We start from the raw sequence: 16,865 nt of genomic DNA, 5'->3' as shown, positions 1-16,865 counted from the left end.
TGATTCTAAGAAGCACGGACACTTCTAAAAAAGCGACGTGTCAGTGTCACACTTTTTGGACACTGACACGCCTCGGACACGTGTTCCAAGCTGTGTCTTGTTTTTGTTAAATTTATTGAAGATGGACACGGCTCGGACACTTCCTAGACACGGCAATAGACAATATACAAGTTACACAAAGTTCGTAAGGTTTGAATCACAAGGATGGAATCTTCTTAATAACACCACCCTCAAATGGGAGTATACAGAAATTATATTATACTAACATACCTGGATTTAATTTTAAGACACTAATTTCAAGATCATACAGAGTTAGTAGTTGTAATCCATTGCACGCTTTTGTTATCTTGAAGAGAACCCATAAATGATTTTTATTCAAAACACTTTTTTGCAATTAAAAGTGTTGTTATCTGAATCAAATGAAAAAGAGTTCAATAGTTGTTACTTGTTAGGGTTCAAATATCAAGTGAAAGTGAGAGTAGTAAAATTATGTTATTTCTTATATATATATGTATGTATATATATGTATGTATGTATTTATGTATGTGTGTCATTGCAGTGTTCGTGTCCTGCAAATTTTGAAATTGCCATGTCGGAGTGTCCGTGTCGTGTCATGTCCCGTGTCCGTGTCTATGCTTCCTAGGTTTGATTGCATTGTCCAAAATGAAGATGTGCCTTAATGCGAGACCTCTTTTGGAAAATGATGATTAGTCACGTTGTTTGCAACTAGACAATATAGTAAGTCAATATCCTGTTGGGATGCTCTGACTCAAATGGATACAGTTCCTTATTACGCCGTCATAATGAATAGTGTAACTAATTATATTGACAGTGTAATTAATTAAATTTGATGTGTAATAAGAAGTCAAAGCATAAAATCCCAAAAAAAATTTCATCTAAAATTAATTTCAATACATATCAGTGGGTTCACAATGACATTATTACAGCACATAAGAAAACCCAGACGAAGATCTAAAATACACATGAAAACCCATACCAAAATCTCAAATACCCATGAAAACCCAAACAAAACTCCAATCGAAATCTCAAATACCCAAGAAAATCCAAGCAAAACTCAACTAGGGGAGTCTATTGGTGGCATCGGAGTGACAAATCGACACCGAAAATAGTTGGATCTGTACTTTTTGTCCAACGATTACTCGCTGCTTCACGATGGATTTCCGACAAAATCAACGACCATTTTTTTACTCTATTCACGATGGATTTCCGACAAAATCACAATGATCAGATTGGTGGTCAGACGGTGGGGATCCGTCGTTGGCCGTGAGAGAGGAAGAGAGAGTGTCGTTGGTTATGAGAGAGAGAAGAGAAGAGATAAGAGTAGTTTTACTTTTAAGGATAAGTGGGGGCTAGTTTTTGTATTTTTTGAAAGAAAAAATTGAATTTGAAATTGTCCTGTTGGCATGTTTATGTGGTATGACACATAGTTATGCAAGTTTATAAATGTTTATACTATGGGTTCATCTAAATGCACCCATTTTTTTTACTCTATACACCTCTCTTTTTTTTTTCTCTATACACCCCTGATTTCACCATTGACCTCACCTCTTTTATATTTTTATAATTTTTAATTTATTTGGTTCAAAAAAAATATTATTAAAAAACAATATTATTAAAGAAACAATACTATTAAAAAATACTATTATAATTTTTATTTTAATACTTTATACCAATATTTTGTTGTATGTTTCTAACAATATCAATTATAAATTTTAAGGTGTGATTTTTTTTTTTGTATTTTTATAATTATTTTAGTTTGAATTTTTATGATATGAGTTTTTTTGTATGTTTGTAATCATTTCAGTTTGAATTAGAATTTTTATGATGTGAATTCTTTTGTATGTTTGTAATTATTTTAGTTTGAATTTTTATGATGTGAAATTTTTTGTATGTTTGTAATCATTTCAATTTGAATTAGAATTTTTATGATGTGAATTCTTTTGTATGTTTGTAATTATTTTAGTTTGAATGTTTATGATGTGAATTTTTTTGTATGTTTGTAATCATTTCAGTTTGAATTAGAATTTTTATGATTTGAATCTTTTGTATGTTTGTAATTATTTTATTTTGAATTTTTATAATGTGAATCTTTTTGTATGTTTGTAATCATTTAAGTTTGAATTAGAATTTTTAAGATGTGAATTCTTTTGTATGTTTGTAATTATTTTAGTTTGAATTTTTATGATGTGTATTTATTGTATGTTATTTATTATTATATTTATGTTAAATTACTGTAATACCCTTTTAAAGTATTATAAATACATGTCTTTAGTATGATTTTCTCTACATTTTTTTAGTATGTTCTACTCTATATTTTTTTGTAGATTAAGTTACTAATCCACTACAATTTAAGTAACTTATCTATAATATTTTTCTAAAGTTATGGATAGTTATATAAAGTTATGGCCGAAGATTTAAGATTATCCAGCGGAGGATCAAGTAAGGTATTTTCATACATTAATTTTTGTATAACTTTTTTTAAAAAAATTACACACACAAAAACACACACACACATATATATACATATTTGTAATGTTAATAGTAATTCATTTCTATGCATGATGATCCATGACGAGAAAAAGTTCGATCAACATCTGAGCAAGATTTTACTAATGAATTTACAACAAATATGGTATGTTTATATGTAAATGGTATAGTTACAAACACTCTATACAACATTCTAATTATTTTATAATATGTGAAGACATCTCAGTCTCGAGAAGAATTAATCCAATGGGCACGTCATACTGGACGAAATCTTGGGTTTGGTTATCATCTTACGATCGAAAATTGGAGGTCCTGGAAAGCGTCACAAATTGTTAATGGCATGCGAGCATGGTGAAAATTATAGAATGTAGAACTCGACAAAACTTACAAGGTCCAAGAAATGCAATTGCCCATTTCGATTGAAAGGTATGAAGTTGGAAACCAATGATGATTGGATAATTAGGGTTGTTAGTGGAATTCATAATCATCCAGCAATAGGTTTACATGGAAGGACATTCGTTTGTTGGGAGACTCTCAATTGAGGAAAATAATATCATGATTGGTATGTCAACAAATTTGGTAAAGGCACGCAACATATTGTATACACTAAAGAGCAAAGATTCAGAGAATGTCTCCCCTATAAAAACAAGGAAGAAGTAACGATTTGGCCCCTGTACTTTCAAAAATGGGCCAATTAAGCCCCTATACTTATTTTCGTGTCAAAGAAGCCCCCCTACTTTGGACAGTGGACCACGTTAGCCCTTCTGTCTCATTTTCCGTTAAAACGTGCTGACATGGCATAAAATGTGTTGACATGGATATAATTAGCTGACATGCCTTTAGGTTAAGTAAAAATAAAAAATAACTGTAAAATTAAACTTTTTTTACAAAATTAGAAACAAACAAAGACATATGTACGTACAAGAACCCTAGAAACACAAACTGCGTCATTCCTCTTCTTCGTTCTTGTTCGTTATTCTTCGTTCTTCTTCGGTCAACCAGTTGTAAAGGTCTCAACTCTCACTGTTCCAGGTAAGATTCTTCTCTCATCTCTCACTTTTGTGTTTCGAATTTCGATTGCTTTGAAATACGATGATGGGTTCGAATGATATCTTCCATTAAGCTATCTTTTCATGCTTCTTCTTGCTTAGATTTAACCTAATGAGTTTCGATTTTGGAGACCCATTCAAAATCGAAAAATATGAACCCTAATTTTAGGGATTTCGGGGGTTTCATTTTTTGTTGATTCTGGGTTTTGATTTTTAGAGATTGATCTTTTTTTTGCCTTTATTTTTCAATGAAAATTATTTTGGTGGTGCTCTTGGCTAGATTGAACGTGCCCCTTTGTGAACGAGGACCTCCTCTCTGCCACTCGAACTGCATACTTGTTAATTTTTTTGAACTGATATTCGTGCACAATAAACAGAATTTTCAGTTGAATTATGGGTGGACTTGTTATCTTTTGTCCTAAAAATTATGCTCTATTGGTAGTATTGAATTTAATTTCCACTAAAAAATTGAATAATATATCTGTTGAAAAGCATTCACCTCTGATTTTACCATTCTGTAAGAGTGGGAAAGGCAAATGGATATGTGCATAAAGAGTCCCCTTACAACACTCTTGACTCAGGCAAAACACAGAGCTGGCACGTCAAGGGAGTTTTCAGGCACTAATTATAGATTTACAGCTAAGCTGTGCTTGTTGATACCTTTGCATTTGCTTCTTATTTTTGGTAGTTTTCTCATGTTATTTTATTTGAGTGGAGATTTTGATTTTTTGTGTATAGGGATTGAAGAATAATTCTTCCAAAGAACAAGGCGATGGTGGCTCTTAGATGGGGACTGAATATTTTGACTATGGATTTCATGTTTAAACTTTTAAGATGTGTTATGTTAAACTTGTATTGAGACTTATGGGGATTTGATTGTTATGAGTGTTATTTCATGTTATAATTTAAGATGTGTTATGTTAAACTTGTATTGAGACTTATGGGGATTTGACTGTTATGAGTGTTATTTCATGTTATGTTGAATTATAATTGAAAGACTTTGTGTGTTATGTGTTATTTGCTAGGTTTACCTTTTTTGATCTGGATTACAGGGCATATTGGAACTAATTGAAACAAAGGGTTGAATTGACCCATTTTTTACAACTATAAGGGCTTATTTGACCCATTTATGAAAGTATAAGGGCATCAATATATCAATTTCATAAAGCTACAGAATTTATATCATTCATATCTAAATTTAAACATGTAGAAATTTTAATGCCACGTGTCATCGATTAATTGGTCAATGACACGCTGGAAATACACGTGGAATATCAAAAAATTAAAAAAATGATATGTCATTAACTAACTGCCATGTCAGCACGTTTTAACGGAAAATGGGACAGAAGGGCTAACGTGGTCCACTGTCCAAAATAGGAGGGCTTCTTTGACACAAAAATAAGTACAGGGGCTTAGTTGGCCCATTTTCAAAAGTACGAGGGTCAAATCATTACTTCTCCCAAAAAACAATCTACAATGCTCGCTAGAAGTATCGAGTTGCAGAAAACGCATGTAAGTCTCAAATGCAACAACTTCTCTATAACTTAAGCAAGTACGAGTACATATAGTTCTATCGAGCTATTGATGAGACTAACAAGTTCCTAGATTTAATTTTTGCTCATTCACGCTCATCAGACATATTGCGTGCCTTTTCATTTGTTGTGCTCATGGATTTCACTTACAAGACAAACAGGTTTCGTATGCCACTTTTTGAGATTGTTGGTGTAACAGCAACCTAGAAGACATTTTCTATAGCATTTGTCTTGCTCCAATTAGAGAAGGAAGATAATTACACTCGGGCAATGAGTTGTTTGTGCTCCATGCTAGATCAATGTCTATCGCCAAGGGTCATTCTCACCGATAGAGAATTAGCTTTAATGAAGTCAATTGCATGTGTCTTCCCTGATGGTACCGCGCTCCTTTATCGATGGCATATTGAGAAAAAATATTTTTACCAATTGAATGGTAATTTTGAAACTCCAGCTTTGTACATCTCAAGGTAATTATGAGTCGGTATGGTCCACCATTCATAATTTGCTTGAATGTCCATTTACAACAATAAAGAGTACTTTGGAGAAGAGCTTAAATGTTGTTCAACATAGATTTCAAACATTTTAAAGGTATTAGAAGAGATGGATTATTGGAGTCGACATTCAAGCATACAAATGTATTGTTCGGTTAACTCATGGACTTCCTTGTGCACATGAGATATCACTATATGCATGTGAAAAAGTCCAATTCATTTATCTTCTGTTGATCATTTTTCGAAAAAACTTGACTTTAAGCCATAGTTGATCATCAATTGGCATTGCTTCATCAACTATATCAAGGCGAGGATGACAAGTTCCATCACCAAGTTATGTCAACCAATTTCCCCTAATACTGAGAAGATATGTCGTGAATGTTATTGATGTAGCACTCGATGGTAATTGTGGGTTCAAAGCTATTGTTGGCTTGTTAGGTTTCAAAGGTGGTGAATATACTTGGTCTTTTGTTAGGCGTGATTTAATTGAAGAGCGAAGGGCATCTTAGAAAGAATATGTATCTTTGTTTGGCAGTTATGAGCTGGCATGATATATTCACAATGCGCTTGCATTTTTCTAGATAAATAAACCAGCACCAATCAACTGTTGTATGAATATGCCTGATATGAGACACCTTATCACATCAATGTACAATATCGTCTTGCATCTCATAAGTTATGTACAATCTTTGACTTTTTTATCATTGCGATCCATCCCACCTCCACATGCAGAACGTAGTGTCATTGCTATTGGAAATGTAAATGGTAACCACTTTGTTAAGGTATTCTTGAATGAGAATTATTCGATGGCCCCTATTATGATCTAGTGGTTTTCATACAAGTATAATTGTGCAACAGAATGGGCGACACCATATAAGAAACAACTCCGTCATTATGAGAAACTTTTTCATTCGATAAATGCATCTCAACCCATTGTAGACATAACCTTTGATTAATGTGCTTTGTATTGGTAACAATAAATTTTTTAATAATATTTTTTTTAACCAAATAAATTTAAAATTATAAAAATATAAAAGAGGTGGGGTCAATGGTGGGACCGGGGGTGTATAGAGGAAAAAAAGAAAGGAGGGGGTTGTATAGAGTAAAAAGTGGATGGATTTAGACTTTGGCTTATATTATTAATGTGTAGTGCTTTCGATTTGATAATTGAACATATAAAAAATATGTAAGTAACGATATTAATAATAAATGTTTGATGATATAAAACAATTTCAACACTTGACCCCTCCAAAAATCTACAATATTATTTATTTCATACCATTTTCATCAAAGAGCTTTCATCTTATAACAGTACATGAAAGGTAAACAACTCTCATAAACATTAATTGAACCTGTGACCTGTAAGTGGCACCACTAGCCACATGTTTAAAAGAACAACAAAAATTAATCATGATGATGAACAATACTATTATATTAACAAATATTTGTATCCTTGCAAGAAAGATAGAGCAAGATGTGGCTTAAATTTCACTTGGAAAACTTATTTAAGGAAAAAAAAAACTTCTTTAGCTTAGGAATCAAAACAATGTCATTCCGATTAAAATTAATAGTCCAACTAAAAGTTACAAAGTTGTGAATGACGATTTTCTTTGGTAAATAAGACTTAAGTTTCTTTTTAAGTAGTAATTATATTTTAGATGAAATATTAAACACAAAGTGAAAGATTCCTGCCATGACGAAGTTCAGGCAATGCAGCCTTACTATGCTATTACTGTCTCAATAAGGATCATAAAATGAATATTTTCATCAATAATAATATTGACCTAAACAAGTGTAAATAACATAATATTTATAAAAGAAATGGAGATTACATAATAAATTTCTTAAAAATTAAATGAAAATGAGACATTATCCCCATAATATCCCCAAAAATATTCCTGAGCTCATTATATCACACATTTTAGTATATGCATTTTTAAATTATCATAAAAAACACAATTTCAACTAAAAACACAACCTCATAAGTCATAATGCAAGAAAAATATTATTCAGAAAGCTATTTAGATTAGTGTGGACTTTGTAGCACTTAATTTTTCTATAATTGCAACTCAATTAATCTGAAAAACATGTATGAGAAATGTTACAATGACAATCTCAAGCTTCCTTGAGACAGAAAGAGACCCCAAAATTATAATCACAAACAAGCCACAAAGCCTCATTACCTATTATTAGCAAACTTGGAAGAACAACCAAGAACTTCGAGGCCCCTCTAATAATCAAATGTAATATATTGTGGTACTTCACTAAAAGTACTTGTGGAAAAGCTACAAGTATAAACCTCTTTTCACTAACTTGAATACCTACTGAATATATTTGAGCTTTCACATACTTTCTTATGGTTTAAAAATAGTTCTGATAAGATTTTGGCGTCTCAGCAAGTTTTGTTCGTCTGTTTTCATCAAAGGAGTTCATCTCCTCTTTAGCCCTAACTTTGATGGGCTCTCTTTTGGGCCTCGGCCTTCTTCACAGTAGGTATTGACTCTCTTCTCAATGGGCTTTATTTGGTCCATGGAAGGAGCTGGCCCAATTATTTTATATTAGAGGTTTTCAAAGCTTAGACTAGATAGTAGCATACTGTACCCTTTTTACTTTATGTCTTGTCATTACAGTAACTGTTGGTTACCTTTAACAGCTTTCTACACATGTATATGTTTGAACCTTTTGTAGCCGTTTGAGGCTAAGTTGAATACAATGAAATATTCAGCTCTCTCCTTCTTCTCTTTTCTCTTATCTCAATCCTCCTCCTAGAAAACAGTAGATGATGCTGATGAACACATAGAAAACAAAAAACAAAAGAGCTAGAAAAGGCTCCATGATACTTACAGGACCGCATTTGTGAAACTGCATCCATTCATAAGCATGCATCCCATAACATCGTTGTTTCTTCTTATCAGCACTTTCTAGCCAATATATCTGTTCGTAGTGAACCTAGGAATTACACAGAAGCCTTGCAAGATAAAAATTGGAGAAATGCTATGAATTTAGAGATGCAAGCTCTTGAGAATAATCAAACCTGGGAGTTAACTAAATTACCAAAAGGGAGGAAAGCTATTGGATCAAAATGGATCTTCAAAATAAAATCAAAAGTGATAGGGATCCCAGTAAATGGGATTTCAGTCATCCCAGTAATCAATTATGTCCCTTGATTGATGTGCATAAGGTTTTGTGGGCCCCTACACTTACATCAATCAATGGTCAAGAATGATTATTGGGATTACTGGATCCCTGGGATCCTATTTACTAGAATTCCTATCACTTTTGAAATAAAATACAATTCTAGTGGTTCAATGGAGAGATATAAAGCTAAACTAGTGGCTAAGGGTTTTAATCAAACTGAAGGTTTTGATTACACTGAAACATTTGCTCCAGTGGTCAAGATAACTACTGTGAGAGTTTTCCTAGCATTAGCTAGCATGCACAATTGATATGCACATCACTTAGACGTACATAATGCTTTCTTAAATGGTGATTTGGAAGAAGTCAATATGAGACTTCCTTCAGGTTATGACACCATAAACAACAAATTAGTATGTAAGTTGCACAAATCCATTTATGGATTGAAACAAGCATCAAGACAATGGAATAAAAAATGCAAGAGAACCCTATTAAACTTTGGATTCACACAAAGTAAGGTTGATTACTCATTATTTTACTATCACTCAGGTTCTAAGATAATGATGTTACTACTTTATGTTGATGACATGGCCCTAGGCAACAATGATATGGATTTGTTAGAAACAGTCAAGAAATATATATTTGGATGCTTTAAAATTAAGGATTTGGGGGAGTTAAAATATTTCCTAGGCCTTGAAATCAACACAAACGAAACTGGTTTTGACTTTGTGTCAAAAGAAATACACCATGGATTTATTAAAAGATTCTGGTTTAACTTATGCTAAAATTAGCACTTCCCCTATAGACACCACAATAAAGCTTTCCAACAATTCTGAAGAAGTTATAGAAGAACCTTTAGAATATAGAAGAATAATAGGAAAACTCATGTATTTGAGCATAACAAGACCAAATATTACTTATACGGTTAATAGCTTGAGCCAATTCATGAATAAACCTACCACAACATTTAAAGGCGGCAAACAGAGTCATTAGATATCTCAAAGGTACTATTGATAAAGTCCTATTTTATCCTAGCACTAACCAATGGCAGGTTCAAGCCTATGCTGATGCCAATTGGACATCATGCGTTGATACAGCAAATTCTAGGTCTGATATATTACAGGTTCAAGCCTATTTTGATGCTGATTGGGCCTCATGTATTGATACCAAAAGGTCTGTGACTAGATTTTGTGTCAAATTGGGAGATTCGCTCATTTCATGGAAATCCAAGAAACAACACACGGTTTCTAAGTCCTCAGCAGAAGCATAATACATGGCAGTTGCAACAACGACTAGTGAGCTCACATGGCTTCATAGTTTGTTTCAAGAACTAAAGTTCCCAGTTGCACTCCCCATGACCCTTCATTGTGACAATCAAGCTGCAATTCATATTGCAAATAATCCAATGTTTCACGAAAGAACGAAACACATTGAAATGGATCTTCATTTTACTCACGACAAGATACAAGAAGGTTTGTTGAAATTGACTTACCTTAACACTGATGATCAACTCGGTGACATCCTCACAAAAGCAGTTGCTGCGCATCGTCTCCAGAAAATCTCAGCCAAGTTGAACATGATTCCTTCTGCAAATCGTGTCCAACTTGAGGACGGATGATAAGATTCTAGTGTCACAGAAAGTTCTATTTGTCTGTTTTCATCAAAGGAGTTCATCTCCTCTTCAGCCCTAACTTTAATAGGTTCTCTTTTGGGCCTCAGCCTTCTTCACAACAGGCCTTGACTCTTCTCAATGGGCTTTATTTGGGTCCATGGAAGAAGCTAGCCCAATTATTTTATATTAGAGGTTTTCAAACCTTAGACTAGATAATGGTACACTGTACCTTTTTTAGTTTATGTCTAGTCATTACATTAACCATTGGTTACCTTTTACAGCTTTCTACACATAAATATGTTTAAACCTTTTGTAGCCGTTTAAGGCTAAGTTGAACACAATGAAATATTCAGCTCTCTCATTCTTCTCTTTTCTCTGATCTCAATCCTCTTCTTCTTCTTCTTCTTCACTTCATACTTCCGCAATATTGAAATTCATCAAGTTCTTCACTAAAACCTGCCTACGCTCTGCACTATAACCTGGTTTTGCATCAAACAAGCAGTAAGAAAATCAATCAAATCATATGCTCAATATTTTTTCAATTCTTACTATGCTAGCAGAAGTCCATAAATTATTATGCATCAAAAATATCACTAATAGGGAAATAACCATCCCAACATTCTATTTATATCAGCACATTAACAAGCAACAGTTACTGAAAATAATCACAAATTAATCGGAGAGGAACGTTTTAAATTTATATCTAAATAAGGTAAAGAATTATCAGAATATTCTTATGGAACCAAACAAGTCCTTAGAGCAAAAAGGGACAAAAATAACAATGTAGGATCACACACACCCAAAATTCCAAATAGCAATTGACATTAAAAAACCCTTGAAATTTGTCAAAACAAATATAGATTTCCATTCAAAAAAAAAAACAACTAACTGATATTACGAAGAAAATCAGTAAAATTGAAGTAAACGACATCAGATAAAACTACAAGCAACTGCGACAGCTATATCAAATCATTTAACCTAAAGATCCACTTTTCTTAGGGTTTTAACGAAAATGATTCAGTCCCTGTATGAGCTCAAAACCAATCAAAAAAATACATTTTTACATTGTATTCAATCTTTCTTCCTTTGGAGGCAATAAACCCACAAACGCATAACAAAACAAATAAACAAAAATAAGCGAGAAGGATTCGCAAGTAAAGAAAACACATTTTTCAAAAACCCTGGCAATCACTGATGCGGGAGGCGGGTAAGAAAAAAGGATGCTATCACTCCATTTACTCCATTGAGAGGACATGTAGTTCTCTAAGTCTCATCTCACGAGGTATTGACATTGTTATGGTGTTTACATTGTGAAGTGTGAACGCCACTTCATGGGTTTTTTATTTTCTTCCTCCTTTTTTGTACTAGTTTTTTCAAAAGAGGAAACTTATGATGGATTTTCCTTTTGTAAAGGCCTAATAAATAGGGCCCAACCAAGTCAATGTTGAGCCCAAAAACCAGGGGCTGAAACCCGCTATCTAGCTTAGCCTCTAACTTAACCCGAAGCCCCAATTAACTAAACCCTACTAAAAACACCAACTTATTTTGTCCCAACCCAAAGCTCTAATTGATTTAATTCAACCTAAAAGCCCAATGTCCAAACAAACCCAAACCCATAACCCATGAGCCCACCTAAATGACAAACCCTAAAATTGTTGTCTTGACTAAAGGCTTGCTTGGATTGGAAAATGTAGAGTAGAGTATAGTTAATCGAGGGAGAGTTATGTGAGGAGAGTTATGGGAGGGGGACTACCTTGACTCACCCTTACTTGGATAAAGGGTAGAGTTAATGAGAGGTAAGAGATGTGAGTTAATGGGATGATTTAGGAAATACTAAACAAAATTTTCCCTTACCTCACAAAATCCCCCAAATTGAAGGGTAACAAAATGTTGAGTTGGAGAGTTAAGTGAGAGGGAACTTCCCCCCTCTTTCACCCCACTTAACTCTCCCTTCTACAATCCAAGCAAAATGTGAAATTACCCCTCCTTCCTTAACCCTCCTTACTTAACTCTCCAAAATATCAATCCAAGCAAGCCCTAAGGGAAATAAAATGGATGAGGTCCGGATGAGAGGGGGTGGCTACAAGAAAAAGAGAGGGGAGAAATGGGAGACAGTGGAGAAGAAGGAGAGAAAAACATGAGAAAGGTAAAAAGGAGAGAAAAGAAGAAGAAGAGGAAGGTAGAAAGAGCTCTTTACTTGCTTGGGTTTATCCTACTTTATTGTCCTTATTTTGAAAAGGTTTCACCATTTCATTTTTGATTCTTGCTAATGGGTATAAACAAGCTCCTCCCCTTTTTGAGAGATTTTATCTTCGTGTAGAGGGGAGATTCTAGGCTTTGATTTGGTGAACTCTATTATTGGACATGTTGAGCTCCTCCATCTTATGCATTTTACCATTTCATTTCCTTTTTCATTTTATTCTTCATGATTTTGTTATAGACGATTTTTGAGCATCATTCTCATTGGAAAACTCTTCTCCCCCTTCTGATTTGTGAGAAAACACCATAAACAAGTCCGTCCCCTCTTTGAGAGATTTTATCTCCATATAGAGGGGAGATTCTAGGTTTTGATTTGGTGAACTCCATCTTAGTTCGGTGAGCTCCATTTTACATCATTTTTTTTTATTTTGTTCTTGCTGATTTCGTTAATGTAGTTTTGGGTGTTTTTTTTTTCCATTTGTTTTTCTCTTTCTTTTCTTGTTATAATTTCAAAAATCAAAAGGAAATAAGCTCACTGTATCTCACGATGTACAGATGAGGGAGGAACAAGGAATTATTTAGGCTGAGTTTTAATGTTGTTTTTGGGTTGTATTCTAGTCTGTTTTGGGATGTATTTTTGAGGGTGCCGATATTTGCACATAAGTTTGAACTCAATACACACATTTTTTAAAAATATTTTAGTTTACTAATTTATCCTTAAATGAAATTACTTTAAAACCTAGCTACTTTTTGCACCCTTATTTTTTACTCAATACAATTAAATTTAATTTAACTTTGTAACCCTAATCTTTTAATTAAATTTCTTATACGAAGAATCGGTCTCCTCTTGCCTCCTATCTCCTCTTAGTCTTCCATCTTCTCCCAATATTGGATATTCATGGATTACAAGAACAATATTATGACAAAGAATTCAATGTCTTCGCCTAGTTACATTGAAGAAGAGAGAAAACTTGCTAAAAATCATGAAAAAATTAACTATACAAAGAATCTCGTAGAAAACAATGAAAAGAGCGATATTGGACAAAATCCCCCAATGAAGTAAGTATATTATTTTTCTTTATTTTAATTGTGTTAATATGAGGTTGTTAAAACCTTCCATGTTTGACGGCGGAGGTCATAATCATCTTTTTATTTTTGAGTGTGGTGTATATTTAGAAATTGATTGTTATCGTGATTTGACATTCCCTTTGTTGTTTCGCTGCAAAAAAGGTATGCAAGATTTTATTAGAATTTTTTCTTTTTAGTTTCTTGACTACTTATCATGTGTTTGGGTTGCATGTCAACCTCTCATTCTCATGCTTACAATTTTGAGTTTATTTTTTTACCTTTATTATTTTTGGCTTTTATCTTTGTGTAATTGTGTGGCTTGGCCTTTGCTGATAGTGTTATGGTTCCATTGGTCACATTATTAATTGCTTATATAAAGGGCCAACAACACATATGATATATATTATGTGGATATAGAACCAATTTTCAAGGTGAGATAGTTATCTTTCATTATATCAGTCATATATATGCTTATTTGTTTCAAAACTTACTGTACATATATGGTGAATTATTTATTAATTACATTGATTATGTTTTATTTGTTGCGCCGATTTTCAAGACAAGAGAAGATATTATTAAATGGACTCTTGATACTGGAAAGAGAAATGGGATTGTGACTGTGATAATATCGTTTGGTGGGGATGATGTGACAAAAAAAGGAAGAATTTTGTTTGGTTGTGAAAGAAGTGGACATTATAGAAGTGGTGGAAGGCAAAACAATGTTGAAGATAATAAAAATAAAAGATTTACAGGATCTAAGAAGTGTAATTGTCCTTTTAGATTGAGAGCTGAGAAATCAATATATGATGATGGTTGGATGTTAATGATAGTTTGTGGAGCTCACAATCATTCTGCAATAAAATACTTTGAAGGTCATTCATTTATTGGGAGATTAAACAAAGAAGAGGTTGTATTGGTAGTAGATATGTCAAAGAGTTTGACTAGTCCTAAAGATAGTTTGACAATGCTGAAAGATCGAGACCCATTTAATTCTACTACATTGAGAACAATATACAATGTTCGGCATAGGAATAAGGTTTTACAAAAGGCTGGTAGATCACAAATGTAATTTCTTATGAAACAATTGGCAGAACAAAATTATAATGAATGGCACATAAGTCGCAATGAGACAGAGGTTGTCATGGACATGTTATGGGCACATCCGACCAGTGTTAATTTGGTACGTACCTGTCCTAGTATTTTGATAATGGACTGTACCTATAAAACAAATACATATAGTCTTTCATTATTGGAGATTGTTGGAGTAACTTCAACCAATATGACATTCTCAGTTGTTTTTGCATTTCTTTCATCTAAATGTGAGGGTAGCTATGCATGGGTCCTAGATAAATTAAGAACTTTATTGATGATTCAGAGTTACCTAGCGTTATCGTAACAGATAGAGAGATGGCATTAATGAATGCCATTGTGCGTGTATTCTCCACAGCCAAACATTTGTTATGTAGATGGCATATTAGTAGAAATTTAGTGGCAAAATGTAAAAACGATTTTGAAACAAAAGAAATGTGGGAATTGTTTTTATTTCAGTGGAATATACTAGTTTTGTCTGAGACAGAGACATCATATTACAAACAACTCTTGTCTTTACAAGAGAAATTTCAGAGTTATAAACATACTCTCCAGTATGTTACAACTTCATGGTTGAACCCATTTAGAAGCAGATTTGTGATAGCATGGACAGACACTTGTATGCATTTTGGGACAACAACAACTAATAGGAATGTGTTTCAATTATAACTATCTTTTCCATCATATACCTATTTATTTTTATTTTAAATTTTAGTATCTTTATTTATCATGCAAGGGCTGAGAGTGCTCATGCAAGGTTGAAGCGTCATCTTGGATCAAATAAGTGTAATTTCGAAGGAAGTTGGGCAAAGATTCATGCATTTATGAGCTACAGTTAATAGAGGTGAAGATGTCTTTTGAGAGAAGTTTGACTATGGTGCAACATGATTTCAAACCATCAGAATACAAGGAACTAATAGGATTTGTATCATTGGTAGCACTAGAGAGGATCAAGACTGAGTCAAAACGAGTTGAATATATTGGTATTGACGCTTCTATATGTGGTTGCAATGTTTGACGCACACATGGATTACCATATGCTCATGAACTAGCTGAGTATAAAAGGTACGGTCGTCCTATCCCACTCGACTCCATCGATGCACACTGAAAGAAATTACATATGGTTCCTAAAAGTAAATGTCCTGAACTGACGACACAACCTGTAGTGGACTTAATTAATCAGCGGTTCAATGAGTTTGATGATGATGCATCTAGATTGCATTTCTTAAGGCAGTTGAAGGAAGTAGTAGTTCTTGATATGACCTCACTTCAAGAGCCAAATGTAAAAATTAAGGCAAGAGGTCGACCAAAGATGCATGTCAATTGGAGTACCAAACGCGACCCCTCAGCTTTTGAAATGTTGAAGTGTAGCAGGAACATTGTAAAACAGTATCGGATTCAAATTTTATTGCAGGGACAAACCATGGGGCGACAAAACCTTCAAAAATAAAGAGACCTAAAAAAGTGACAATTCCCAAAAAGGTATTAAACTAATCACATATCCATTTTACTATATTGTATAAACATTAACGTAATAATTTGATTTTCAGGTGCACGGTACTCACAAACTACAGCCAGTTTCTTTCATGGACTCATTTCGCCAAGAAATGCATCAATTTATAAGGGTTAAAGATGTAGCTACGGATGTAAATTGTGGGTATAGGGCAATTGCAGTCGCTCTTGGATTTTATGAGGATGATTAGCGTAGAATAAGACAAGATTTATTGGCTGAGCTATTGCGGCATAACGACCATTACAGTGAGCTGTATGGTGCACATAATTGCATGCTTGAGTTAAGATATGTTTTGGACTACTTTGATGATTGTCCCCCATATAGTCGTTGGATGATGATGCCTGACATGGGACACATTATAGCTTTATGTTATAACGTCGTGTTGTTTCATTTTTCATTCCATCAATGTCTTAACTTTTTACCTCTTAGATCAGATCTAGTGCCAAAAGCAAATCATAGAGAGATAGCAATTGGTTTCGTAAACAACAATCAATTTGTACAGGTTTGTTCAAATTTAAATAGAAAATAATTCTTAATTTCAATTTTAATAATTATTTATCATAACTCTAACTCGTAATTTCTTCACAGGTGATCTTGGAACTAGCTCATCCAGTATCACCAATTGCCACAAATTCCGACATTCGTGTGCACGTGGATGGGAAGAAGCAT

The 16,865-nt window shown here is 33.6% G+C and overlaps 1 protein-coding gene and 1 long non-coding RNA gene across 2 annotated transcripts; one reads left to right on the top strand and one right to left on the bottom strand.

Annotated features, from left to right (window-relative positions):
- Window positions 1–9,605: 9,605 nt before the first annotated feature.
- LOC120006407 lies at window positions 9,606–10,391 on the bottom strand. Its single transcript, XR_005469981.1, has 2 exons — window positions 10,208–10,391; window positions 9,606–10,094 (listed from the first exon to the last, which is right to left on the bottom strand). It is a non-coding gene; the product is annotated as an uncharacterized LOC120006407 (long non-coding RNA).
- A 2,040-nt stretch (window positions 10,392–12,431) lies between these two features.
- On the top strand, window positions 12,432–14,663 carry LOC120005952. The gene is made up of 2 exons (XM_038855829.1): window positions 12,432–12,506; window positions 14,154–14,663. Exons 1-2 carry the CDS (start codon window positions 12,432–12,434, stop codon window positions 14,661–14,663), a joined length of 585 nt encoding a protein of 194 aa, XP_038711757.1.
- The last annotated feature ends 2,202 nt before the right edge of the window (window positions 14,664–16,865 follow it).

Source organism: Tripterygium wilfordii, chromosome 9 (genome assembly GCF_013401445.1).
Source record: "Tripterygium wilfordii isolate XIE 37 chromosome 9, ASM1340144v1, whole genome shotgun sequence".
Classification (NCBI taxonomy): Eukaryota; Viridiplantae; Streptophyta; class Magnoliopsida; order Celastrales; family Celastraceae; genus Tripterygium; species Tripterygium wilfordii.
Note: the sequence above shows the minus strand (reverse complement) of the source record. Positions and strands in the feature narration are given on the sequence as shown.

Bases quoted from the DNA above. Each gene is read 5' to 3' on its own strand.
- LOC120005952 (XM_038855829.1), top strand. From the start codon at position 12,432: ATGGGAGACAGTGGAGAAGAAGGAGAGAAAAACATGAGAAAGGTAAAA. The intron at 12,507-14,153 runs GTAGAAAGAGCT...CCGATTTTCAAG, and splicing joins AAAAGAAGAAGAAGAGGAAG to ACAAGAGAAGATATTATTAA.